The 26,355-nt window shown below is 34.2% G+C and overlaps 2 protein-coding genes across 3 annotated transcripts in view; one reads left to right on the top strand and one right to left on the bottom strand.

Annotated features, from left to right (window-relative positions):
* Positions 1-408: 408 nt before the first annotated feature.
* TMEM135 (transmembrane protein 135) overlaps positions 409-26,355 on the bottom strand; it is a 240,567-nt gene continuing 214,620 nt past the window's right edge. Inside the window, exons 7-15 of one of the 2 annotated variants that reach the window (XM_081241468.1) lie at positions 24,769-24,810; positions 21,665-21,811; positions 19,100-19,169; positions 15,709-15,876; positions 10,708-10,771; positions 9,651-9,727; positions 5,500-5,598; positions 4,618-4,685; positions 409-2,774 (exon numbers count right to left, since the gene is read on the bottom strand). In XM_081241468.1, the coding sequence (XP_081097594.1) occupies positions 2,642-2,774; positions 4,618-4,685; positions 5,500-5,598; positions 9,651-9,727; positions 10,708-10,771; positions 15,709-15,876; positions 19,100-19,169; positions 21,665-21,811; positions 24,769-24,810 (868 nt within the window). In that variant the 3' untranslated portion in view covers positions 409-2,641. The remainder of the gene's footprint in view (positions 2,775-4,617; positions 4,686-5,499; positions 5,599-9,650; positions 9,728-10,707; positions 10,772-15,708; positions 15,877-19,099; positions 19,170-21,664; positions 21,812-24,768; positions 24,811-26,355) is intronic. The other variant, XM_081241469.1, reaches the window with a different exon arrangement.
* Positions 11,058-11,840, top strand: LOC308620714 (dihydrofolate reductase-like; the record flags this gene model as incomplete). The annotated part of the gene is made up of 1 exon (XM_081240632.1): positions 11,058-11,840. Exon 1 carries the CDS (start codon positions 11,253-11,255, stop codon positions 11,838-11,840), a length of 588 nt encoding a protein of 195 aa, XP_081096758.1. The 5' UTR covers positions 11,058-11,252.

Raw genomic sequence — 26,355 nt, 5'->3', positions numbered from 1 at the left:
TGTTTACAGGTCAAGAAAAGTTACAGAAGAGATCACAGAATTTATTAAAAAAAAAAAAAGACAACCGAATCAAAAGGTTTTATTTCAGAAACGGGTAATAAAATGGACTAAACTATCTGATGAAAAATGGGTAAGACTCTAACAGAATTGAGACAATTTGTTATCATGCAACTTGTTTCTTCACTTGGTTGGTACTAACTGTAGGATTTTACTAATACAGGAAATAGTTAATTAATACAGGAAACAACCGTAATCCTATTAAGCACCTCAATGCACTGTTTTTCAGTCTATATAAAGATGTAGGAAATACTAAGAGGGCATAGTAAGTGTTTAATATAATCAGGTCTAGCGGAAGGAAACTTACCATAGATAGGATTTCTTCGGAGTATAAATAGACTAAAAAACATGTTTTGGAATGGACACATCTATTTGACTTTATTTATGATGCCAAGTTGCCAATCCATACCTGGTTAGTTAGAGGTAGAAACACATTCATTTTGATTGAATTCAGGAATACAAACACAGTTTCCTTGTGTTTGCTCAATACTTTGCAGTCTGTCCCAATGAAATCAAATTGTCCTTTTCTATTCACCACTGCAAACTAGTTAACTGTTCATTCCAGCTATACATTCATTGTATGACTCTGCTTCATGATGGTTATTTCATTTCATACTTTCTATAAGATAAAAGATGACTATAGCTTGTGTTAAAAAAAAAATAAATCACAGGAATGCACCTTTTGACCAGTAAAATTTCACTAAACAATCTCATCATACCTCAGTAGAATTTGTCTTCCAATTTCATAGTCTTTTAATCTGAATGAAAACAATAACTTATGGATTAAAAAGTTTTCTGTTTAACTGACAGGAAAAATATTATAAACATGATTTCTGAATAGAGAAAATGAGATGCAAGTAGCAGTGCTTTCTTCACTGCTATAATAGTTCATTTTTAAAAGTAAACACAGTACTAATAATCATTTTGATTCCAGTGAATAAAAACTTAAAACTGAATTTATTAATCAATTTGGAAGTCTGAAGCCAAAAGGATCCTTTAACAGTATTGCCTAATAGACAAGTCAATCCTAAAAAGCTAATCACACTGCAAAATTTTGGTCTAATTAAACTGGCTCTCGCTGATACTCTGTCTTTTTTTGTTTGGTTTCAATCTGCCAAAACAACCAAGGTTAGAATTACATGTAAACAGAAGTATACAAGGCTTGATGAAATTGAATATGGAGGATTAAGCATTTAAAAAGTCTGGGTTATAACTCTTATTGCTACACAAGTTCTACTGCATAATTAATTTACAGCAGCCTAAAACTTTTCAGCAACAAAATTATATTAAAAAAATATACCATTATCCCTATATGTTACATTAATTGTAATGTAACATATCACAACCACTTAAGCCTTGCATTAACTTAGAAAAGAATAACTTGTCCCTGAAAAACTCTAAAGAGTGATCATATTTCAATCAAAGCTGTCCTGAACTAATTCATAATCAGCAGTGACTACATTTTGTCACTTCTTTGCTCTAACATGAGTAAAAGTGACGACAATGATTTTTTGAAAAGAGGCTAGAGAACCTGCATCCAATTATGAAGTGGACTTTTAAACCACCACTGGATTTTTAGAATGTTTTTAGTTGTCAAACATCCATATAGGTGAAACAGCTGAGGGAATAAACTGCCAAACTTGCCCAAACTACTTTTGTTCCATAGAATTTGATCCCTTCTAAATCGACAACAGCATACAAACTTAGCTATGAAGAATTCAGCACTTATAAATGAAAAGAAACATAATAAACCTACAGGAGGTTTAAAAGTAACTTCATTTGTTTTTGAATATTCAAGTGTAATGCTTCTGTAAAAGATTAAAACATATGTTTCAACTTTATCAGATATGTCAATTTCCATTTGCTCCTAACCTGCCACTAATATATAGGTTCACTGGGCTGCCAAAGAACCCAGCTGATCATGGAGAGAGATGAAGGTATCAGTAGAAAAAGAGCACGGATACCACGGCATTTATCCCAACAGTATGATACCCGTCTTTGCATCCCTGAAGTAAGAATGGCCACTTTCTCCAATTAATTTGCTCTATACTAAATAAAGCAGCACTGTCTGTGAAGAGCTACTCCATACCCATAACATTTCACTACTATAGTTACCAATTCAGAAGTTAAAAAAAAAAAAAATTACAGACCAAATCCATGTACCCGTGATCCTTTGTATCCTAAAATGTAGAAATATTCTTAGTTTTAACCAAGAATTATATTGGAATGAAGTAAAACATCTTTTAAAGTAATTTTAAGTATACTCTTATCTGTCACTACATTTCTACATAGATTATTTAATATTGCTGTGGATATAATTTAATCGATAATAATATATCATAATGTCAACCATTACAGTGATCCAGAATGAGATTCTGGCTATAGAGGGAGCTTAATTATTAAGCAACACTTTCCTGAAAAGCTTCTGTATTTCTGATTGGTAAGAAAAACAAAAAAAAGAGCGTCTGTCATTGAAATAACACTGACGTTCAAGCTCGGGCCCCCTTCTTTGTGTTCAACATAATTAACTCTCTAGGACAAAATAATGAAACATTAAGTCACGTTAAATAAGTTACAGTCATCTTCAAGAAAACTCGATGGGCAACTCTGGTGTTACAATTGTGTATCTTGGATCCAACTTAGGGGTGAAGTCCTGAAAGTGTTTAGATGCACCAGTACCAAAAACATCAAGGACTTTTCGGTTCATGACGGCAAATCTGTAAAACAGAGGACACAGGGAACAAGTACTTAATGAAGTTTATAAAAGAAGATGATTCACTCCATTTGACTTATCTTTCATGGGATGGGAAGACCGAAAAGGCTGACATGGCAAAAGACTCAATGGCAGATTCAAAAGTCACTTTGATACTCTTCCTCAAGATTCACTGTCTCATATTTTCTTTAAAAAGATGATAATCCCCCAAACTGAAACCCCAGAGATTACCATCATTATTTCAAACTCTTCTAGAATCCTTTCCACTAGATTGTGTCAAATAGAAATATAGGTTCATTGTGATTTTTCTGATGAATAAAATCACAAGAAGCTAAATGTATAATGAATGCGCTAACATTTACTGACAAGCAAAGGTATTAAATGTAATTCCTCTCATAATTGAAATTTTAATGTCTCACAGTCAACAGAAAATACATCCAAATGTGACTGAAGGGCAAACAGCATATAGGTTTTCAAATTTCTAACAGACACAACATAGTAAAAACACACCCTCATTTTATCCATCCCCCAACCTAAGAGATATAAAATTTTTAAAAGACATATATTTTAGCTAATGTGCAGGATGGACCTTCTGTGTCTCTGTGCCTGATCACAAGCCGTTCTTTTCTGGGGAAGATACCAAGGTGAAATTAGTTTTGAGTCATTGGCCAGTATCATTATTCCAAGAGCCAATAAATGTGATTTTTAGATCCTTCCCAAAGTATGTTCCCTTCCGAAATAATCAACTGGTTAAACTCATTGATGTGCAAAAAAACCTAAATGACAAAGAAATAAATGATTAAATAATAATAATACAGAGGATACACAGTGTCATGGCTAAGAGGAAGAATTCTGCAGTCAGACTGCCTGGCTCATATCCTAGCTCTGTCCTTTCCTAGCTCTGTGATTCTGGCAGGTGTTTAACCTCTGTGTGCATCTCAGTTTCCTCACATTGTAAAAGCAAGATATTAATAGTACCTGTCTCACAGAGCTACTTTAAGGATTAAACACATATGTATGTATATGTATGTTGTATGTGTGTACGTGTGTATCTTAAAACCATTTCTGGGACATAGTAAGCACTATACAACTGTTCGCTATTACTAATATTAATGGCAGCTGCTATTTACTGAATGCCTACTAGGTGCTAAAGGCTGCCACAAACATCAAGATTTTCCCACAAAGTATGTATTATTGTTTCATTGAAGAGAGAAAGAAACTTGAGGCTCATGATGGTAAAGAATTTTCCCAACCGGTGACACAGCTAAGGGTATCAGAACTGCAGTCAAACCTAGGCCTGTTCAATTCCCAAGCTCATGGTCTTTCTATCAGGTCAACCTGCCTCCCAAAGAATTAGATTATAATCAGGAAATGCTAACAACAACAACAATAATAAAGAATATGACAGTAAAGGCAAAGAAAAATGTGCTTACAATATCAGGCAAAAGAATATGATTATTTTTCCAAAGTGGATATCAGTCAATTGTTCAGGCATGATTTCTAATGAATCTGTGTAATGTTTTTAATCAAAAAGAAGAGATCAAAGATTTTAAAAGTGAGACTTAAGAATGTTATATAGTAACTTATCAGCAGTTTGTAAGTCAACATATTAATCTAGAACACTTAAAATATCTAAAATAATATAGGGAAAAAAATAGTCAAAATAATGTTCACTAAAAGAATGCCCCATGTTATTCTTATTAAATTTTAGGTCATATTTGATTTATAGCTAGATACCTACTTTACCACTGAAAGAATATTCCCTCAAGTAAACAAAAGATTCAAAATCTTTTTTTTATGGAAATTGCTTTTTTTCTATGACCAGTTAAAACATCTCAGTCACTTACTTGCCCTTGGTGAGCCTTAAAAGGAACTTCCAGTAAGATGGTCTCAAGGTCTGAACTTCCATGACAGCCTAAGATTAGAATATTCAATGTGAGACTTCTTTTAGTAAACAGCAAATATTATCAGCAGTCTTAGGCAACAGAACATATTTATCTCTATTTTTATTGTTCACTGTATTTAAAAAACGACAGTGATGACAGTAGTAAGAAAAACATGTATTAATGTTTAAGTTGATAACTCAAGAATCTTTGTAAATATGCCTTCAAATAGGAATATTGCTCACGGAATAATAATTGAGTTAATAGTCATTATTATTGCGAAGCGTTTACTAGATAACCATTAGATAGCTGGCACTTCGCTAGTTACAGTAAGTTTACCAACTTAGCAGCATTACTGTGACAAACTGCAAATAAAAGCTGTCCCCAAAACTTTGCAAAAGCCCTAAGACCATTAACATCAATAACAGTGATTGCAGAACTTAAAGAGATTGAACGATGCTTCTATTAAACTAGATTCTACCCCTATCCTCACTGCCTGAGTAATACTGGGGAAAAGCAATTATTCATATTTATGCCCATGGTATCTTTTTTTTTGAAGTAAAATTAAGTTAGGGCATTCTAGCCAAGGTACTAGAGTGATAATTCTCCTACAAAAATTGCACTCTATTTAAACCTAAAAATTGTTGTGTTCATAAAACATGACCTAGCCCACTAAGTTAACATGTTTAATGATTTGAAACTTGCAAGCTATCTTGCTAATAAAACAAAAAAAGCATAAAATGTAAAAACTGGAAATGTTCCCAGGCCTTTATTTTTCCCCCATTGGTTTAATATACACTAGAAACAGAAATAATTCTACTTCTCATTTGAAAAAGTTATACTTACTGCCTGGAAGCAAATTGCCGTAGAGATGGAATAGATGATAGTGTCTGCATGGGGAAAATAGGGAAACTTTCCTGCTTCAATACCTTTGAAATACATTGTCTGCAAAACAAGCACATAGCGCAAGATTTATAAAGAAAACAACTTTAAATAGCATTACCAATAAGATGGAGTGATACGTTCCCTATCTACAACTATTTTTTTCTACCTTTCAAAATCCTAACAATCCTTTCAGAGCTCAAATCATAGCTACTTCCCTGACATGTTAAGTGTCAGCCCTTCCCTTTCCCTCATTCACTCACCCCAAACCCCAGATGCCAGTAATAATACTTTTCTGTGAAATTCAACAGCACTTTATTTCTACCTCTTTCATGGTATTTATTCTTCACTGCTGTTTGTACAATGCCCAAGTCTTCCCTTCTCTGTTAGATCTATTCATTCATTCATTAAACATGTACTGGTGTAAACCTGATTAGCGCATAAGAAATAACTAACACACTCTAATAAGGTTACAAGATATCTATATTGATTAGATGTGTAGATCATCACATGTGTATGTACGTATATCTATGTTTATCTCAAATATATATATATATGTGTGTGTGTGTGTGTGTGTATATATATATATATATATATATATGGGCTCCCCAGAGGAGGGAGCAACTACTCTGTCTAGGACAAAGGACCAAGGAGAATTTCAGAAATGACTACATTGAGTAGTGGGCATCTCAAACCATCTGCAGTGAAGAACCACTTTTAAAAAAAAAAAAATTTCTAACAATCATGGCGTGATGCTTTTATAATACAATAAAAATGAATTACTAGAATTGAACCAAATTTTCACTATTACATTCAAAAAACAAATTACTCCATCAAGTTGCTATAAGGTTTCCAAATGCTTCCTCTCAATTTCTATCCTTTCCTTGTCATGAACTGGTATGGTAATGAACAGTTCATAGACCAGCACTAGTCTGCTGACCCCACTTTTAATACTGCTGCTTTCTAAGAGGCCTAACATCAACAACTAGATAAGAGAGGAAAAGCAGGGGTAACAAACAGGGTGAAAATACATGACATGTATGGGGAGTTTCCAGCAAATTTATATGGATGGAACAAAGGATAATTCATGGAAATGGGTTTTCTGGAACGTAGGAATGCTAAAGTGAAACAAGTAAGAAAAGTGGAAATATGACCAAGACAGAATGGTGTTTCAATAGGTTGGAGGGAGCTTTAAGAAGACATGAGTGGACCATGAAATAAAGAACATAAAATAATTTTTTTCCAAGAAAAACGTTGTTTATACAGCTGATTTTTAATTAATATTATGTATTAATATAGCATTTTAATATAAAATTAACTTCAATCTGTAAGATATGTACAAAGAGATTTATAATCTACTTCAGTAACAAGATAAACATGGGCCATTATTTTGAAAGTAATATGATAATATATTACAAGGTACAGATATACTGTAGTGTATTCCTGTTAACAAAAATGAAATTCAGATGTGGTAGAATGGCATCATAGAAACGTTATGTGAAACAGGTATCTCTTGATATATAGGATCATTGTGTTCCTAATTATTTCCTACAATAAAACTTATCTGTTGACCTAGAGTCTAAGTTAATGAAGAGTTGGGACTGTATCCTATACTTCTATATGCTTACCAGCACCATCGCAGTAATGGGAACATAATCGATACTCAATAAATATGTCTTGGAAATAATTTTTTCCAAGAAAAAGTTGCCTATACAGGTGATGTTCACTTAATATGCATTATATAGTAATACAGCATTTTAATATAAAATTAACTTCAATCATAGGAAAATGATTGCCTATTATACCATAGTCATTAATTCCACAAAGGACATAGTAGGCTTATACTTCTAACTTCCTGCATTTAAAAAAAGGTTCTCATCAGCACACTTATCAGATACGATCTGTTGATATAAGAAACAGAGTGATACCACTGCTTGGCTTTAAAACCTCTAGCCGTTTAGAGAAACATTTTACAAACTAGATCTCAATGTTGGATGGCCCCTATGTCAAAGAATATATTTTTTGCCAGCTAGGGAAAAAAATTATATTCTCTCACTCCCCTTTTCCTATTAGCAAGTCCTGCCAACTTTATCTCCTAAACATACACCAAATCTGTGTACTTTTCTCCATCTCTACTGCTACCATCCTGACACAAGCCACCATTTTCTGCCTGAGACTAACGGTTTTCTCCCAGATTCCAGTCTTGCCTCTAATCCATTCTCTATATAATAGCCAGAATATTCTTCTTAAAATGTGAATTAAATCACGTCATTTCCACGCTTAAAGCTCCCCAATGGCTTCCAAAGGCACTGAGAAAAAATAAATGCCTCCTCCCCTGCCTCTTTCTCTCTCTCTCTCTCATTTGGATAAAACAAATATGTAATTTTCTTAATGTCATTAGGGACACAGATTTTTCAGTGAGATAAAACTTTTTAAAAATCAAACAAGTTAAATAAAATCTAGAACCTGAACTTTGAATTGAAAACATCAATGTGCTCCTAATTATTTTCTCTTTCTCTGAAAAGAAAGGGGAAAAAAATAGGATGCTCTAACTCTGTTCACTGGAAAGACCAAGAAACAATGACTAGCCTAGGAGCAAAAAACCGTTAGCACCCAAACTAAAGTTTTCTAAATACCATTGCTCACCAAAAGAAACTAGATGCCATTGGAGAAGGCTGATTCTATGTCTGGAGCAGGAAACCACCCAGGTGAGCCTAGAATATCTTGTTTTATCACAAAGCAAGAAAACTATCAAAGATACCGGCATTACATCAAAAAAGAAACAGGAGTCAACTTGAAGAGGCTCTCATGGCCAAAGATGGGGCAATTTGAGCATAATGACTGCAATAGGTTGAAACGAATCAAATACGTTAAACTCCATGTCTTCATAAAGACACCTGACAACAAAGACTTACAGGTCAACTTTGCAGGACGCTAGGGACTAACTCATTCCAAACATTAGCAAATAAAGGGAAGTAATCAAGCACTTTCTTATGACTTTGTGAACAGATGATCTCACAGTAACCAAACAGCTGAAAGGGAAAGTTCTTTTTGAAGAATTCCCACTAATAAATGCAGAAGAAACAATAATATTAGATTATGATGATTTTGCAACCCTCAGTGAAATAATAACCCCTGGTCATTAATGGCTGCTAAAACAATAGGGTAAAAGATGGGGAACCTTATGTTGGCTCTATCAACACTGAGGCCACTGATCCATCTTAGCATCACAAAAAGAGAGACAACCCGACATTTTTGTGTTTCCTAATGTGATATAATAGGAATTCACACACACAGTAAATGTGAAGTTTTTCTGCCACTACCATCCCCCTAAAAGAAACTGAACCTGAACTTGCTTAAAGCTCTAGATCTAATTTACAGTTTACAGACAATACATGAGTTAAAGGAACATGTTATAACACCACCAGTGAGGATGCAATCAGCAAAATCCAGAATGTGGGAAATTCCAAAGAACTAATAACGTAGATTGTCAACAAATAAATGGCAAGGAAAAAAAGAAAGGGGGAAGAAAAGAAGAAAGGGTGAGGGATGACTATTATAAACTAAAAAGAGACTCTGGATCTCAACTAAAACAAAGGGATTGCAAAAGACATTTGTGAGGTAATATTGAAAATGCAAGCTCTAATTGGATAACGATAATATTAAAGAATTACCAGGTTTTTAAAATTTATGACATGTATTTTGATTATACCCTGATGGCATTGGTGATTTGCTTGTTTTTAAGGAGTCCTTATTCTTTAGTTTTATTTTTTAAGGACTCTTTCTCCTCAGTTGTTTATGGATGAAGTGATTTGATCTCTGGGATTTGTTTTAAAATAATTTGGTACTTGGGGGTTTGGAGCAGTATAGGTGAAAGGAGATTGGCCAAATGCTGTTAACTCTTGAAGCTGTATGATGGGTACATGAGGGTTATCACATTATTCCTCCTATGCTTGTGTATATTTGAAAATAACACAAAGAAAAAAGAAGAAATAGGAGAATTGACTTTGTAAGTACTTTTATAGGATTAGAATTTGCTTTTGAAACTTTTACTACTAAAGCAGCTAAAAAGCTCTGTATCCTTTGGTTGTATGTGTTTAAACATGTTTGCTTACCTCTACCAATTTGGAAGCTAAATACATGGAAATTGTTGTGCTTTTATAAAACATCATTGATATTCCCGCCAAAAATCCTGAAACAACAAATAAGGCAAAACTGATCAGAACTCAAAGTATTTCTCTGTTATTAAGTCACTCAGAAATGTTGATTCACTTAAACAGGAAAGAACTGATTTGTAGCACTGCCTTTTGTTACAACAAAATCAAGGGCAGTAATATAAGTGATGACATTAAAATGGGGTGAATTCTTATTTATTATCACATATTTTAAACTTAAAAATTGACCTTTAGAGTTAGAAACCACAGTTCTTATATACATATCACAAGAAACTACATTCTAAATTTAACTTTTCAAAACAGCAGTGGTCTTACCAAGTACAATGATTTTTTAAAATAATTTTATAAAGGTTACTGGTATCATTTCTGATTTTAAGTGGAAATAGTCATTCATCTACTCTCCTAACAGCTCAAATTACGTTTAGTGCTGTCATCACACTTCCCTCCATTACTTTCATTCTATAAATGGAAAACCAAGGTGGTAGGAGGCCTGGAATACTAATATTAGGGATATTACTAATAAATATCTGAAAAATTGTCTATTTAACTTAAGTAATACATAGACTGAACTCACAGAACATGTTTAGTTTTTATTTTTATAAAATTACTTGAGTTCCTAAAAAAATTATTATTAAAAATACATCACTTGCCAGTGGTAAAATCAGAATATTTTAAGAAATCTAACTACACTTCCACTAGTCACTTATATAATATTTTAAGTCTTTATGTTCTTTTGTGACACATTCCCTAGAATTTCTGGCCTGTAGCAGGACAGATACCCAAGTCATTATATTGCCAACCCGAAACATCAGATGGCAAGAGAGCCTTGATATGTTAAACTTCACAAATACAAAATGTTTGTACTAGTGCCTTAATGGGGATTCTATGACAGAAAAAGGAAGATACAAAGAAATCAGATGAATTTGAAAACCATGTCTGTTTCATTCCTACTACTGATGGATGCAATAGTAATATATGTATTTTATCATTGCTTTACCAGCTATAATGGCATGCAGTTCATCATCCAGATTTCTGACCCAGCGCAGGAAGCAACTAGTACCCTGTATCAAGAAGAAAATACAATGACTTCAGTTGTTTCAGTTCTAGGAAAAAAAATGCATGTAACATCTGTAATGGGTGAGTCATTAGCTGACCTTGGAGGCAAATTGGTGATCTTATTAAAGTCAAACTGAATATATGATTGGGAAAATTATGAACAGTAACCTGTTATAACGTTACTGTTTGGATAGACCCTATTAAGAAATTATACATAAAATTTTCATTGTAATGATTTTTCAAAATGAATTCAAAAATTCTACTTTTGCTTAGATGTAGAATGCTGGGAAAAGTATCACTCCCATTCTAACAAGGAGAAAAAGCTGGATAAGCTACAACTCTGTCAAGTCAGAATCCTATACTTAGAGAAAACATTTTTCAATATGAAGGTGAAATAAAGACTCTCTCAGAAATTTCGCAACAAGCTGGTGGGTAATCCCCATGTCGGTGTGACGTGCTAGCTCGGAAGTGTTTTCTGCTGCTGTCATGGTTCATCCGCTAAACTGCATCGTTGCTGTGTCCCAGAACACAGAACATTGGCAAGATCGGGGACGAGCCATCGTCAAGAACGGAGACCTGCCCTGGCCCCCGCTAAGGAATGAATACAGGTATTTCCAAAGAATGACCACAACTTCTTCAGTAGAAGGTAAACAGAATTTGGCAATTAAGGGTAGGAAGACCTGGTTCTCCATTCCAGAGAAGAATCGACCTTTAAAGGACAGAATTAATATAGTTCTCAGTAGAGAACTCAAGGTACCTCCACAGGGAGCTCATTTTCTTGCCAAAAGTCTGGATGATGCCTTAAAACTTATTGAGCAACTGGAATTAACAAATAAAGTGGACATGGTTTGGACAGTGGGACACAGTTCCGTTTACAAGGAAGCCATGAACAGGCCAGGCCATTTTCGACTATCTGTGACAAGGATCATGCAGGAATTTGAAAGTGACACATTTTTTCCAGAAACTGATTTGGAAAAATATAAACTTCTCCCAGAATATCCAGGTGTTCCTTCTGATGTCCAGGAGGAGAAAGGCATTAAGTACAGATTTGAAGAATATGAAAAGAACAGTTAATATGAAAGTGTTTTCTGATCTATTTCAAGCCTCCTCCTCCCACCCTCAAAAAAAATTATGCATTTTTTTGTTGTAAAGACTTTTGTTGACTTTAGATCTATGGATAATTATTTCTAAGCAAAGTACCTTTATTCCCCATTAATCTTAACTAGGCTGTATCAGATACCATTTGTGAAACATTTCTTGCTGTAACTGCCTGAATGCCCAGCAAGGGTCAAGAATAGGTTACCAGCACCTACCTAGGGTAGAATATCTACCAAGACAGCCCAAAGTGGGAGAGTCCCCTGGTAGCATAAGTTGAAACCAGAGCCTATAGAGCTAGGAGCTAGGCAGATGGGTCCAAAGGTCAGAAATGGATTATAAATAGAAGAGCTAGCACTCAGTTATTAAAATTAGATCAAAAGAGGGACTGTGAATTACTCTATATCACACTTGTGAAAAATATTCTGTTCACTCAGACCGAGAGTCTATAAGTTGAGAACGCCAGGATATTCCACACAGATAGTAAAGAGGCAGGTATGACACTACCTTTTCGGTGGTTAAAGAAGAAGGTCTGAGACCTTAAAAGACTTCGTTTCTGATCTTCAGTGAGATTCCATCGGATGTTACAATGATAAAACAAGAATTGGCTGCTCTTTACAAAAAAGAATAATCTAATATCAAGCATAATGTGGTTAAAATTAAAAATTCAAGGAGGTAATAAATTGAGAATGAATATTGCTAGAAACCAAAATTAGTAAGTTAGAAACTAAACTTCACAGAGTTAAAAAGTGAGAATTAAAACATGTTTTACCCATCATGTTAGCAAAGATTTAGATTAAGTATCCAAAAAAAAAAAGAGCATTTTCTGCCTTATAAATTGGGACAACCTTTTTAGAGTGTAAGTTAGCAATATCAATTAATATTCAAAATATTCTGGGTTTGGACCCAGAATTTCCACTTCTAGAAATTAATCCTGAACAAAGAAATGGACCCAAGAGTATTTGTTGCAACATTTTTTTTTCAAACTTGGAAAGAGCCCAAATGTTGATAAGTAAGAAATAACCAACCAATATGTCTATAAAATGTAACATCTGCAGCAGTTAAAAAGGACAAAGTACTGACAGAAAAACGCCAAAAATTGGTAAGCAAAAGAAGCAAATTGTGTATAATACTCAAAATGTTTAATAAATGTTAATGTGTGTGTGTGGGGGGGGAAAAGACTCTCTCAGACAGATAGAAGCTGAGAAAATGCACTACCTGCAGACCTGCATTACCAGAAATGCTAAAGGTCGTTCTACAGGCAGAAGGAACAAGATACCAGATAAAAATTTAGGTATAAAAAAAGAGATGAAGAGCTCTGGAAATGGTAAAATGAAGGTAAATTTAGAAGACATGTTTTTCTTACCTTTAATTGTTATAAAAAGGAATCAACTGTCTAAAGCAGTGGTCAGAAAACTATGGCCCACTAGGCAAATCTAGCCTGCCACCTGTTTTTACACGACTCATAAGCTAGAATATTTTTACACCTCTCAATGGATAAAAATAAAAAACAATAATATTTTGTGACATGTGAAAATTATATGAAATTCTAATACAGTGTGCTGAATTTTTATTGGAATACAGCCATGCTCATTCATTTATATATTGTCTATGGCTGCTTTCACACTATAACATCAGAGCTGAATAGTTATGAGTGAGACCATATGTTCCACAAAGCTTAAAATATCTACTCTTTGGCCCTTTACAGAAAAAGTTTTCTGACTCCTGGTCCAAAACAAAAATAGCAACAGCATATTGTGGGGTTTGTAACATATGAAAAGATAAATGAATTGCATAAAGGATGGGAAGGAGGAATTACAAGTATGATGTGGTAAGATTCTTACACTATACTGAAGTGGTATAATATTATTTGAAAATATTGACCAATAAATTAAAAATGTTTATTATAAATGTTAAGACAATCACTAAATTTTAAAAAGAAATATAAATAATAAGTCAATAGTGATGACAGAATATAAAAAATACAAAAAAATTAATATAAATTTAAAATACATAAAAAATACCCCCAAAATCCAGGAGACAAAAAAAAAGAGGAACAAAGAAAAAAATGGAACAAATATAAAACTAATAAGAAAGTAGATACAAACAGATATAAACTCAACCATATCAATAACTATATTAAATGTAAAGAGTCTAAATATACCAATTAAAAGACAGTGATTACCAAACTGGATACAAAACTAAGAACCAACTATATGTGGTCTAAAAGAAACCAACCTTTAAACTGAGGTCACGGAAAGATTAAAGAAGGAAAATATGCCATCAAATATAATCAAAAGAAAACTGGAGTAGCTATATTAATAGTAGACATAGCAGACTTCAGAACAAGGAATATTACCAGGATAAAGAGGAACATTACAAAATGGAAAAAGGGTCAGTTCACTAAGAAGACACAGAAGAAATAAGGTTTGTTTGCCTGACCTTCTCTTAATTACATTCTTAAGAAGATGCAAAAACTTGATAAATTTTTCAGAAATCACATATGGCTTTGGAATATGCTGTATGAATATTTTTTAAAATAGATTTTCTGACCCAGTTGCATTTTTCTTAGTTTAATTACCATTAGTTTATATTACCTAAGCAAATAAGTAGCAAAAATGTAAACAAACAAAAAAGCCTATGCTCTTAGATATGCTGGATGGTGGAGAATAACCAACCTGGGCTAAAAATGTTGGAGATAATCCACATTTAAATATTTAAGAGTTTATCTTAAGAGTAAATACAAACTCTATGACACAAGAAATGAAAAAGAATGTGAATATAAACATATTATCACCAATATTCTGCCCTATTAACTCTTGTATATATTCAAAGGTATAAGTAATGCTTCCTAGTCAAACCATTTGAAAATGTTTTCAATGTTAGTAATATTTCATAACAAGTGATTAATTAACTATAGTTTATAGTTTGCCACTCTTTCCTTTCCATTTCAAAACTTTCTCCACAACTACCTTTTATAGGTAAACTTTATCATAAAATGAAACACAACCATCTTATCCAAAATAATTCCAGAATTCAGTTTTTCCCAGCATTTCTTTTAACAACTGTGTGTGCACATGCACACAGGCATGCACATGCATACAGGTCAACCTTAGTTAACACATTTTACCTTTAAATTTTGAACATAAATTTTAGATGTTTAATAAAATATGTCAGTAATATGGTTTACATATTAGTGATTCCCATTAAACAAAAGGCCATTACTTCAAATTGCAGAGTGCTGTGTCACAGATGATCCCTATATATGTGTTTAGGTGGGTGTTTATTATATATGTGTGGGTACATTTATAGGAACATGCAGAAAGAGGTGGAAGAATGTTAACTGTGTTTATTTGAGAGAGTATAGTAGAAAGAGTGAATGAGTGGGAGATGGAAAATAAGTCATCGCTTGTATCAGTTACAAGAGAAAATCCTTACTGTTTCTATCAAAGGTTGATATCAGCTAGGAGGGTCTGAAAATGTTTAAATTAATAATCAGGTAGTCAAATTATTCAGAAAAAACAAATAGATACATCACTTTTGATGTTAGAAATATCAGGAAGTTCATATTTTCTCAGTGACTACATTGTTGAAAAAAAGAAAATGAGTTTTTGAAAATCTTTAATATTATGTATAAATGCAAATATATCTACACCTTCAAGCTTTAAGAGAAGAAATATCTCCAGCCTCTATTCCCAACATAATGTGCATATTTGGTGATGAGATATTTACAAATACTACAGAAAGGAGTATTAAAAAAATGACAGATGAGTTCAGGCCGTATCTCATTTTAACAATAGCCATGTTATTTATTTCCCACTTTTCTTTCCTCTTCTGAAAGCCTTACCTTGTATATACTAACAAAAGAGCCCAGAAAAGCTCCGAGCTGGAAGTTTTCTTTATTGTAGAAGAGAGAAAGTAGCCGGGATGGCTGTGTAAACAGATGCCTAAATGCAGAGGGAATCCGGAGGCAGCACTGGATCAAGTATCCCACACTAAACATTCTGATAAAACCCTAGAGAAAATTGGGAGGAAATTCTGATTTACAACCAAATTTTGAAGACCGATAGATATAAATTTTATTGTCGCAGAATCAAAATGGAACTAAAAATATTAAGACAAGTTTATATTGCAGCCATTTTCAAAATTAAGTCCTAAACCTCAAACAATTTTAAAACAATTGCCTTAAAAATAAGCGTGAAATCTTGCAGCAAACATACTTTCTATGATTTACAAAGGCTTAAAAAGTCTCCCAAGCACTGGCCAAGTCTACCTATGTACCAGACTTCTACTTCTTGACATTTTATTGACATAACTGGGATTTATAATCCCTAAACCACAAATAGTTTTAGAAACAAAAGCACTGCAATTCCAAAAAAAAATAGTTAACAAAACCAAATGCTTTTGGAAATTTTAACAGAAAATGCCTCTTAATCATTTGTTTGAGCAGAGATTCTTTTGACAGAAAATAATTGTATTATCTGTTTAGACCTTTGGTGTCAACTATTTAAACGATCAAGTTTAAAGAATTTTCCAGGAAAAGAAATAATTCTATCTAGGTTTTTACTTCCGTGCTCAATGTGTCAAGCTGAAACATCTCTAGGGAATGGCAGCTTTAAGGTAAACTAAACAAAACCCAAGAAAGCAAATTTGCTACAAAATCACATTTGCTGTCAACATTTCTCCATATTACCTGCAACTATCTACAGTGTAAAAGGAAGGAAAGGATGACTAATGTTGGTCAATTTCATTTCCCTCTTTAGGAAAATGAAGTTTGATGTCACTTAATGGTGAGAGACTGAAAAATTCCAGTCATCTAGAAACAAAATGTTATCAAAAAGAATAGTATTTTATAAATGATTCAGCCAATACACTGTAATACTGATCTCCCATCCTCCTCCTCTTTCACCCCCACTGGAATGGAAAAATGTCTACATTCTTAGCAGCGTTTGCTGCTAAGTTTCAAAGGTCAGGTTTGTATCTTCTGGATAGCAGTCTTCTTTTTTTAAAAAAAAAAAATTGAGTTACTATGAAGAAACATTCATTAATTTACCTGAAACTATCTAATACCTGGTTAAAACATGAAAATTAAATTGTCCAAACAATTAGCATGAATTATCATGCATATGCTTAACTGAAACTGCCTAGTGTTTGTTTACTGCATGAAGTGGTCACATCTGTATCTTGTCACTGATAATATCATAATATTAACCTAAGGGTTCAAAGATCGCACTCATGTTCAATCATTTCACACTATTTTCAAGAGATCTATTCATCCTTCCATTCATTCACCCTTTCACGTATTCAGGAAAGATTCAGTGAATGCCTCTCATGTGCCGAACGAACATCACACTAGATGCTGGGGATAGAGTAGTGAAGAGGACGCAAAGCTCTTGCCTTCATGGAGCTTCCATGCTCGTTAGAGGAAGAGAAAATCAGTAAACAAATAAACATAAAGTAATTACAGATTACAGTAATTGTTGAGAAGGAAGTAATCAGGGCACTGGGAAAGAAATTAACAGGGCATCCTATATTAGACTGAGTGGTAAGGGAAGGCTACTGAGGGTGTGACGTTTAAGTAGACACAAAAGAGAAGGAGCTGGCATGAGAAAAACATTTCGGGTAGCTTGGACAAGAAGCACAAAGCCAAAAAAGAGATTGGCAGGTATCAACAAAAAGTTCGTGTGAATGGAGTATAGTGAGTTGGGGGGAATGTTAATTCATCTGAATATTCACTCAGGGGTATGATTTAACATGAGGTGTAACTGAGTCCATAAAATAATGAGGTGCACTGTCAAAATATTTTACTATACTTGTGATATAAATTCCTCATCCACAAATCTCCAAATAATTCTACATTCATGGACATAATATTACAATGTATACATACATTAGCAAGTTTATAGTACTGGTACACGCTTGAAAGAATGACTACATTTTTTCATAGCGCAGTAATTCTCACTAACTTTCTTGTATACTTTTTAAAAAATATCACCTCTCCTCTCCCCAAATTTCTCAAATACCTCTAATTTAGTCAAAGTGCTTTTCTTAGTTCCCCTCCTGAAGTTTCCCCTTGAACTAGAATTATGTCCAGTTGGAGGGAATAATAACCCTCTCTGGGAGCTGGTAGACTCTGAAGCAGCCGGCAACATTCTTTTTTTTTTTTTTTTTTTTTTTGCCACTTTAAAAATGGAGCAGGAAATCAGATTTGGAAAGAGTGTGTCAGAAACTACTATACAACTGAAAAAATACTCTACTGATTTTACCCCTGTTTCTGTCTTTGAGTACTTTAAAGGTAAGTGTTGGCTTGGGTGCGTGCCACCAACAGCACTCGGCCACAGGCATTCACATTCATAGGCACTAATGTGATACAGTCCCTCCCTTTCTAGAGGGACAGTCAGGAGGCTGTCTTTTGGGGTGCTGTACAACTCTGCTCTTCTCATCATCAATAAAGTGGGGATCAGATGTTGTAAAAAGAACATAAATTTTCTAAAGCATCAGGATTGCTAGAGCACCATCCAAAACTAAAGAACTTGTAGCAGATGGTGCCACCTGTGACAGACTAACTGCAATGAAAATTAACTTCCTTCTCAGAGTTGGTGGGATGGGGGATGGGGGGCGGTGGCAGGCATGGGATGGGGGATGGGGGATGGGGAGGGAGCCCGGCCCTGGTACATTACACGGCCCTGGTATATTAGGGAGTGGGGAATTTATGTCAGTGGGCATAACTAACTTTCTTAATGTAGAACAACTGTGGACATGCTCCAGTTACCTCCATGCCTTAAAAAATGTAACAGCTTTACAAGTCCAAAACCAAATGCCACTGTCCCAGATTGTGCGGTGTATGTGACTGATTGCTGATCCCCTAGTACACAGCACAGTCCAGAGGCCTTGTTCTAAGATGTATTCTAATGAGGATACATTGCAAAGTACAAACTGTAATTTTAATTTGACTTTATTTTTCTCTTTTTTGTTGTTGTTGCTTCACCTTCTACTTTGTAAGTTTTACATTTATTAAGTAAGCTAATGTAAAAATTATTTAACAAAGGATCTGGTAAGTGAATACTAAAAGCTAAATTGTTATCTATTTCTCACAAGTGTCTTATTCTTCAAGTCAAATGCAAAGAATGATAGCAATGATTGTCAACTTTTCCACTTACGTTTAAATTATGTTTTAATAAATAAGTTTTTTCTATACATATTCCCTGTGGTTATTAAAGTAGATTTTATATACTTACTTTAATGCAATAAGAGATGCAATTATCCTCATAGTGTTTGCAACATCTATGCCTTGGTCCATGCTTACATCTGAAATTAAACCAAAAAAACTAATATAATTAAAATGTGTGTGTGTGCATGTGTGTGTGTGTGTGTGTGTGTGTGTTGATCTGCTTAAAACTCTCTAACCAAAAACAGAGAAAACATTATCAACTCGTTTCTAAATGTGTGCATCTTTTGATTTTTTAGGACATACAGAAGCAAAGATAACAGATTTTTTTTCCCTTTGCTGCTCACCATTTGACACACTGTATAAGATACGTGACTGCAGTCAAAATACTTGAATGTGGAACAGAAAAGCCATATTGGTAAATATTTGTGACTAACTATGAAAAATATGTATATGTTATCTCTATACTCTGCCAAATCTTTTGGAAGCTTTAAATCGTTTATTGTAGCGTATAATGGTCATAAATCATCCATGACGTCAGTACTTGAGCAAAAATCATAATGAGAATGTGCTCAGGTTACAGGAATTTATACTTAATTATATTTGAGAGAAAACATCTGGGAAAGAAACATGATATAGTATTAGAATTTAAAATTCAGTTTTTAAAATAAATATAGAAATAGAACATGCAGGAATTCAAAAGTAGTTTGTGATTTAACTGTAAACAACTTAGTATTCCAGTGTTTAATAAACATTTCTGCTGGGAGGACTACTATTCAAGACACACTTATTTTAGTTATTTGGTATGTCTACTCCAGGACTATTTACTCACTCCAGGCGTAAAAAAGTAAGTAGAATATCTAATGTGGGTTTAACTCTCCCCCTTTCTCTTTGAAGAGTTCGTGTTCCAAAATAAGCAGTCTTTATAACTCTTTCAGAATACAACTAATTAATTATCTTCATGGTTGGAACACATTAACTCTTTCTTGTCTATGATAATAACTTGCAGAGTGATATCCTAGCTCTCTAATTCCATTTGCAAATTGATTATAAAGACCTTCTCCGAAATTCAATGCTGCACTGCAGCTGGAGTACACAGGCAGCCTTCCCTAGTCAAGGGTGACAGCAATAGTTCATTCCTTATGTCGTTAGCATGATATGACATATCTGGTCATGCGAAGTTGTTGAGTGATTAAAGCTAGGGGCCTGAAAAGGGGTGAATCAGAGAAGGACTGCCTTATGTAAACCATCACTCTTCATACTTCTGAGTGTCCTCTTCAAAGACATCTCTCAGCCATGGCTACCAGAACTACACAGAAACTGTTAAACTCTCTTTGCTAGTGAAGTTAAATTCTGTTATCAACTATACTGTCATTTAATCTTTCCTAGTCTTTCATTAAGATGGCTTCCCAAGTGCTGGACTGCCAGTCTCCTATGTCATCTGCTCTGCTTCTACATTATCTTGCACCTGCTTTCACACCAATGGACCCACCCACTGAGGCTACTCTGACAAGTTTTGCCATGGCCCGATCAGCTCTGATACCCAAGGCTTCATTCACCCCCGTCACACATTCTCTGCATTCCCCTATGATTCTTGTTGACATGATTCCCATTAACAGGATCCCCTACATCACACATTCTCTGCATTCCCCTATGATTCTTGTTGACATGATTCCCATTAACGGGATCCCCTACCACAATTATTACTGCCGTCTACCACCCCTTTCTTTCCTTTTACCTTCTTCTGTGGTGTACAGAAGAAGAGACAAAGTCTTTAAATTCAGTAAAAGTCTTGAGTACCTACTCTGTGCTCGTGTATGTGAAGCAAACTCCTATGTTATTTCATTTAATGCAAGCAACACTCCTTAATAAAGTTAACTGATGAGGACTTTGGGATGCAGAGTGGTTAAATCACTTGTTCAAAGTTCCAAAGCCAGGAGGGGCAAAATGAGTTAAACACAGGTCTTCAGATTTCTTAAAGGGTGTCAGCTTCCTGTAGTTGATCCCCTAACTTTCTATACTGCCTCCTCATTCTACACTCTCTAAAATAGCACTACAAGATTATTTTTATTGGCTGGTATTCTAATTTTAAACCTTTAAATTTATTTTCTTAAATATCTTAAATATTTGAAATGCAAATGAAGACTTATTTGTATGAAATAGACTTCTTTGTATAAATAAAGATTTCTTATTTTATTTCCAAAGCCCTAAAAAGTTCCACTCTTGCAAAATATCCTTCACTTAAAGTTTGCTCCTTATTATATCTATATCTTCTTAAATCTCTCTTGGAATTTTTCTTTCTCCTTTCCACACGTGAAACATTCGATTAGCACATATTAATCTGTTTCCTGAAGTTCCCTATTCTAGCCTCCTGCAACTCTGCTTAGTTTGAAATAGAAAAGTATTTCAATTTCATGTAAAACTATTTTAAAGGCAGATAATGGTCTATAGTCCTGCTAGAAATAATAAACAACATTCACTTGCCATCATGTGCCTTTTTATAAAACTCTATGCACAGTTTCTGGTAAAAAAAAAAAATTATTACCTGAAAAGAAAACAAAAATACCTTGGCATGGTACAAATGTTATATAAAATGGTGACAAAATGTGCTAAAATATCAAGATAAAGAACTCACACTGAATCCACAAGCTTCCTGACTAGAGCAATTATATTCGTTCCTCTTGGTTTTTCCTCATGTTTCTCAGTCTTTTGTTCCACTTTTGCATATGCCGCCTCTGGTGAATAAGAATGTGTGGGAATTTCTTCCTTCCCAACAATGAACCTAAAGAAAAGAGCACAATGAGAGGCATTTTTCCCCTTAAAAAAAAAAATCAGTGAGAAAATAAACTGATTTTGTTTATATACAAATACACTGTGGACAGTACCTTATCATTTGAAATAATATTTTCCACAATTTATATAAAACTAGTCATCCTTTAAAAAATAGGCTTTTGAAATCTGAATACTCAGAAAATGTTAATAGCTGTTTATTTAACAGTTCAGGCATCTTAAAATCAAATACAGCATAGCTCTTTGATGAAACACCCTTTAACTGAAGTCACCGCTTTTTTAAGGTATTACACAACTTAAAAGTTTTTTCAAACAAAAAAGCAGATGAACTATTAACTTGGATCTACTAGTTAATGACAAAATTCCTATTTTTTTCCTCTAAAATGTACTAACAGTTACAATTGAATGCATTTCTCATTTTTTTACTCTAAATTTATATCTAACGTCACTTTGAGTCATAAAACAGCTGCAGTGCAGTAGGTGGTCATTATATGCACATGAGAAATAGAGGGAACTAAAGAATGAGAATTAGAAAGTGGTTAAGAGTCTGTGTGTCTTCCCCACATTATTAGAAAATCTTAAATTTGATGTTATTCTAATCTACTTACTTCTCTTTGGAAAAATCTAATATCCAGGAGAAGACACCATTCCTGTATCATCAAAACTGGACTATATTTTTCCAAAAACAATACAAAGAAAACATTACCAACCATTAGATATCACTCAATCAGTATCCTTTATCAGAGTTTTCATTTTTGCTGTTTTCACCATCACTATAAGAGTCACTGCTCTTATAAAGAATAACTAAGCTTTCCTTAGCCAATTCTGCCTGCTGAACCTTCAGAAAATATCACAAAACAGAGATAAAACAGGAGACCAATAACTCTACGCTAAAATTCTAGAACATGGGAACTATGGCAAATTTAAATATTCGTAAAAGAGAGAAAAATTGTTACTATCAACAAGTGCAACCCATCTCATTAGGACAAACTTGATAAAACATCTAGTTTACCAAGTTGTAAGGGGCATGCAATGAGATTGTTTGTCACCAGATGGCAGCTGTGCCTCCTTGGTAACTGCTGGTCCAAAAGAATTTGGTTCCTAATCGTGGGTGTGAATGGAGAGTTTAGGGTCTGTACTACTGCTCTTTATAAACAAGGTAAAACTATGCTTGAACAGATACAATATCTCTCATACCTTTCCTAACACTGAAAGGAAAGTGTTGCTATTTTGGCCAGGACCTACCATTCGGATTAGAGCTCACTTCCTTGGAGAAGCTGCCCCTGCCCCAAGCTGGAGTGAGTGAGCCTTCCTTCCTTTGTGCTCTCACAGCCCAGTGATCCCCCAGCACTGGAAGCACCTTTTTAGTAGTTTCCCTGCCCCACTAAACTGTGGGATCTGTGAGACTATATATACCTTCTTTGGTATTATATCCCAGTGCCTGGCATAGTGTCGGGCACATAATAAATATTTAGTTAATACCTAGCAAAGGAATATCGTAATAGCGAGCATTTTCTGAGCATTTACTACATGACAGGCACAGCACTGAGCCTTGGACAAAGATTAAATCATTTAACCCTCATAGCAAAACACTATGAAGCAGGTACCATACTTTCTATGACAGTTAACATGAAAAGGCATCTTGTGCCTTGAAAAGGCACAATCAAAAATATCAGTAATTATTTGAACCCAGAAGTGTTTAACTCTAAGGTCTGGGTTCTTAGTCACCAAACTTTGTACATTATTAACCATGTTTTAAACTACGATGAATCAGTCTTAGTCTACCTTCAGACTCCTGCACTGGCTCTTCTCCCGTGGTTCTCTCCTTGACTCTTTCTATTCCCCTAACTTCCACTATTATCTTACAGAACTAGCAAGAGTGAATAACTATTTTTCCAGAATATTTTCTTGTAACACAGAGAAAATGTTAAGTGCAAATAGTCCAAGTCAGCTCTTCATTATAAGTGGATTTGAAGAAAACATATGCAAATATCCAACACATTCTGAGTTTTGGCAAGGATTCTGGGAGTCTAAGGAAAGATGCAGGAACAATGGCAGAGTCTTCTCTTTAGGACAACCAACCTTTGATTTTGTTACCAACTTTCAGTTTAAGTTGAAACTTAATTCACTTAATTAATTAAACTTAATTTAATTAAGTTTAATTAATTAGACTTGATTTAAGTGAAACTTAATTCACTTAATCTGTGAATTACACAGAATCCTATGTAGCCAATGCAACAACAACAAAAAGCTATTTTCTAATAAGTTTCATGATCTTTTAATGAAAAATATGACATGAAGAAATTACTGCTGTGTGTTATGAGTTAGTTATCGTTACCAAAGAATTTCCACAACCAAAAATACTCTATTCAATAATAGAGAAAGTTTAATTTCCTAATGTATGTGAAAATGTTTGGTGAGCTATAAAATTCAACACTAATGCTAACCAACATCTCTACAGTATCGACCACATGCCAATTACTGTGATAAGAGATGGGCTACGAGGTGAAAAGAAGACTCCAGTGACTCTAGTGAAGCCTGTAATACAAAATGTGTTTGACAATGCATGAGTCCTGCCCTAACAAAGCCCGTAATCTGGTACCACACAATTAAGGGCTTCATTTTCCAGTAATTGTTCATGTGTAGCTTTGTCTTTCCAAGCTCCATAAACAGAGAGTTCTTGTAATCTTCTTTAATACCCCATACTGTAAGGCACATAATAGGCCCCCCAAATAGTGGCTGACTGACTGATTTTTAGGGGGAAAATTAACAAATTACTCTGTTAATGAAATGTCCACAAAGCCACTTTTGTGACTTTTAAAATTGCTTGCAACTTAAAAGTGGAGTCAATAAATATTTATTACAATTATGTACGATGATATTACTTTTTTAAAAAAACTTAACTTGTAAATTCTCTTAACATAAAGATAAATAAAATATGCAACTTACCTAAGTGCAGAGAATGTAAATCCTTTCAAACCATCTTTGCACCTAAAACAATACAAATTTACAATGATAAAATAACTTGTTTGAGATATAAAGTAGTAGTATTAAATAGCTATTAATTTTTTCCTGAAAATGATTTTCTTTTAAAGGTGAAACTCTTTTAGGACAATGATTTGAGCAGTACAAATGGTCAAACAAACAACAAACAATGAACAAGCCATCTTACACAAAATGATTAAAATGATAATGCCTTCCCATGTCGTATTAACATAATTTAAGGCTCAATTCTCAGATTTGCTGGTTGAAGAGAGATTTAAAGTAAATCTTCTAAGGGATCCATGTGGACTTAAAATGAAGGCTGGGAGCGGAGTATTCTTCATTCTAGCCAATCCCTGGGGGAGCAATTTGTTGTGAAGAGAAAGACCACATACACCTGCTGGGTATTATGTACAGGTCAATTCAAGGTCCTGACTTCTTCTCCCTGTTTATTAATTCAGTGAATGCAGAGCAATGTAGAGTTGGCAGGCACAAAAAGGCTTCAAGTTCAGTTAACAATTTTAACTTCTGAGTAAGCCCAATCAGAAGAGATAATGTAGCAAGAGGAATAGGGGGTGGAGGAGGAGAGGAAAGAGAGAAGATTCCAAATATCACTGAGTGCTTACTATTGCTGGGCATTGTTTTGGGCCCTTTATATGTGTCGTCTCATTCAATTATACCACAACTCTTATGAATAGGTGTTTCTCTACTCCACAGCTGTGCAGAGGCCCCCCAGATGTGGTAACTTCCCCGAGGTCACAAAATAAATAGTAGTCAGAATTCAGGAAAAACAAAAAAAATGACTTCATCTGACTTAAAAGTTATGGTTTTCTCTTATACCTCCTCCTAAAACAGTGTATTCCTTTTAACTGGGGAAGACTCAAACTACATGGCAACTGGGGTATGGGGGAGGGGGGGATTCTCACATCTGCAAAAAGTATTTAAACAAGATTTTAAAATGGGGGTGTTACTATCCTGGTCTTAATGGTCTGCTCTATAGGTATGATCAAGTTACTAGAGAATCTTTGGGTATCTAGTATCAAAATTCCTTGGAGAAACTATAAAGATTGGTGATATAATGATGCTCTAACATATGTTAATATTAGACACTGGATATTGTCGGACAAAAAGTACAGCCTTAAATCTAACTGGACAATTCTTTCTGTATGCCTTTTTATGAAAGGTCACAAAGGAAATGAACAAAAATATAAGAAATCTATCTAAAATTTTTTAAATATACATTTTTATTGGAGGACATATAGAATCTCAGGAAAAAACTTAATCTATGTGCACTGAGACGTTTTAAAGCACTTAAGAATTCAATTAAGCAACATAATCTACTTTGTGGTCATGTTAACAGTGAGAATGTAACCAGAGAATTTAGCTAACATACTATATAATTATCTACTCTGTATAGAATGAGGATAAAGGCAAAATAATTCATATGTTAAGCTTAAAGCGTGCATGGGAAAATTATAGCATTAAAATTCTTAGTTATCTGTTTCCATCTGAAGAAAGTGTTTCTCAGTAATTTAAAAACCATAACTGAGTAAT

Source organism: Mesoplodon bidens (assembly GCF_964165515.1).
Source record: "Mesoplodon bidens genome assembly, chromosome: 7".
NCBI classification, from domain to species: domain Eukaryota; kingdom Metazoa; phylum Chordata; class Mammalia; order Artiodactyla; family Ziphiidae; genus Mesoplodon; species Mesoplodon bidens.
Note: the sequence above shows the minus strand (reverse complement) of the source record. Positions and strands in the feature narration are given on the sequence as shown.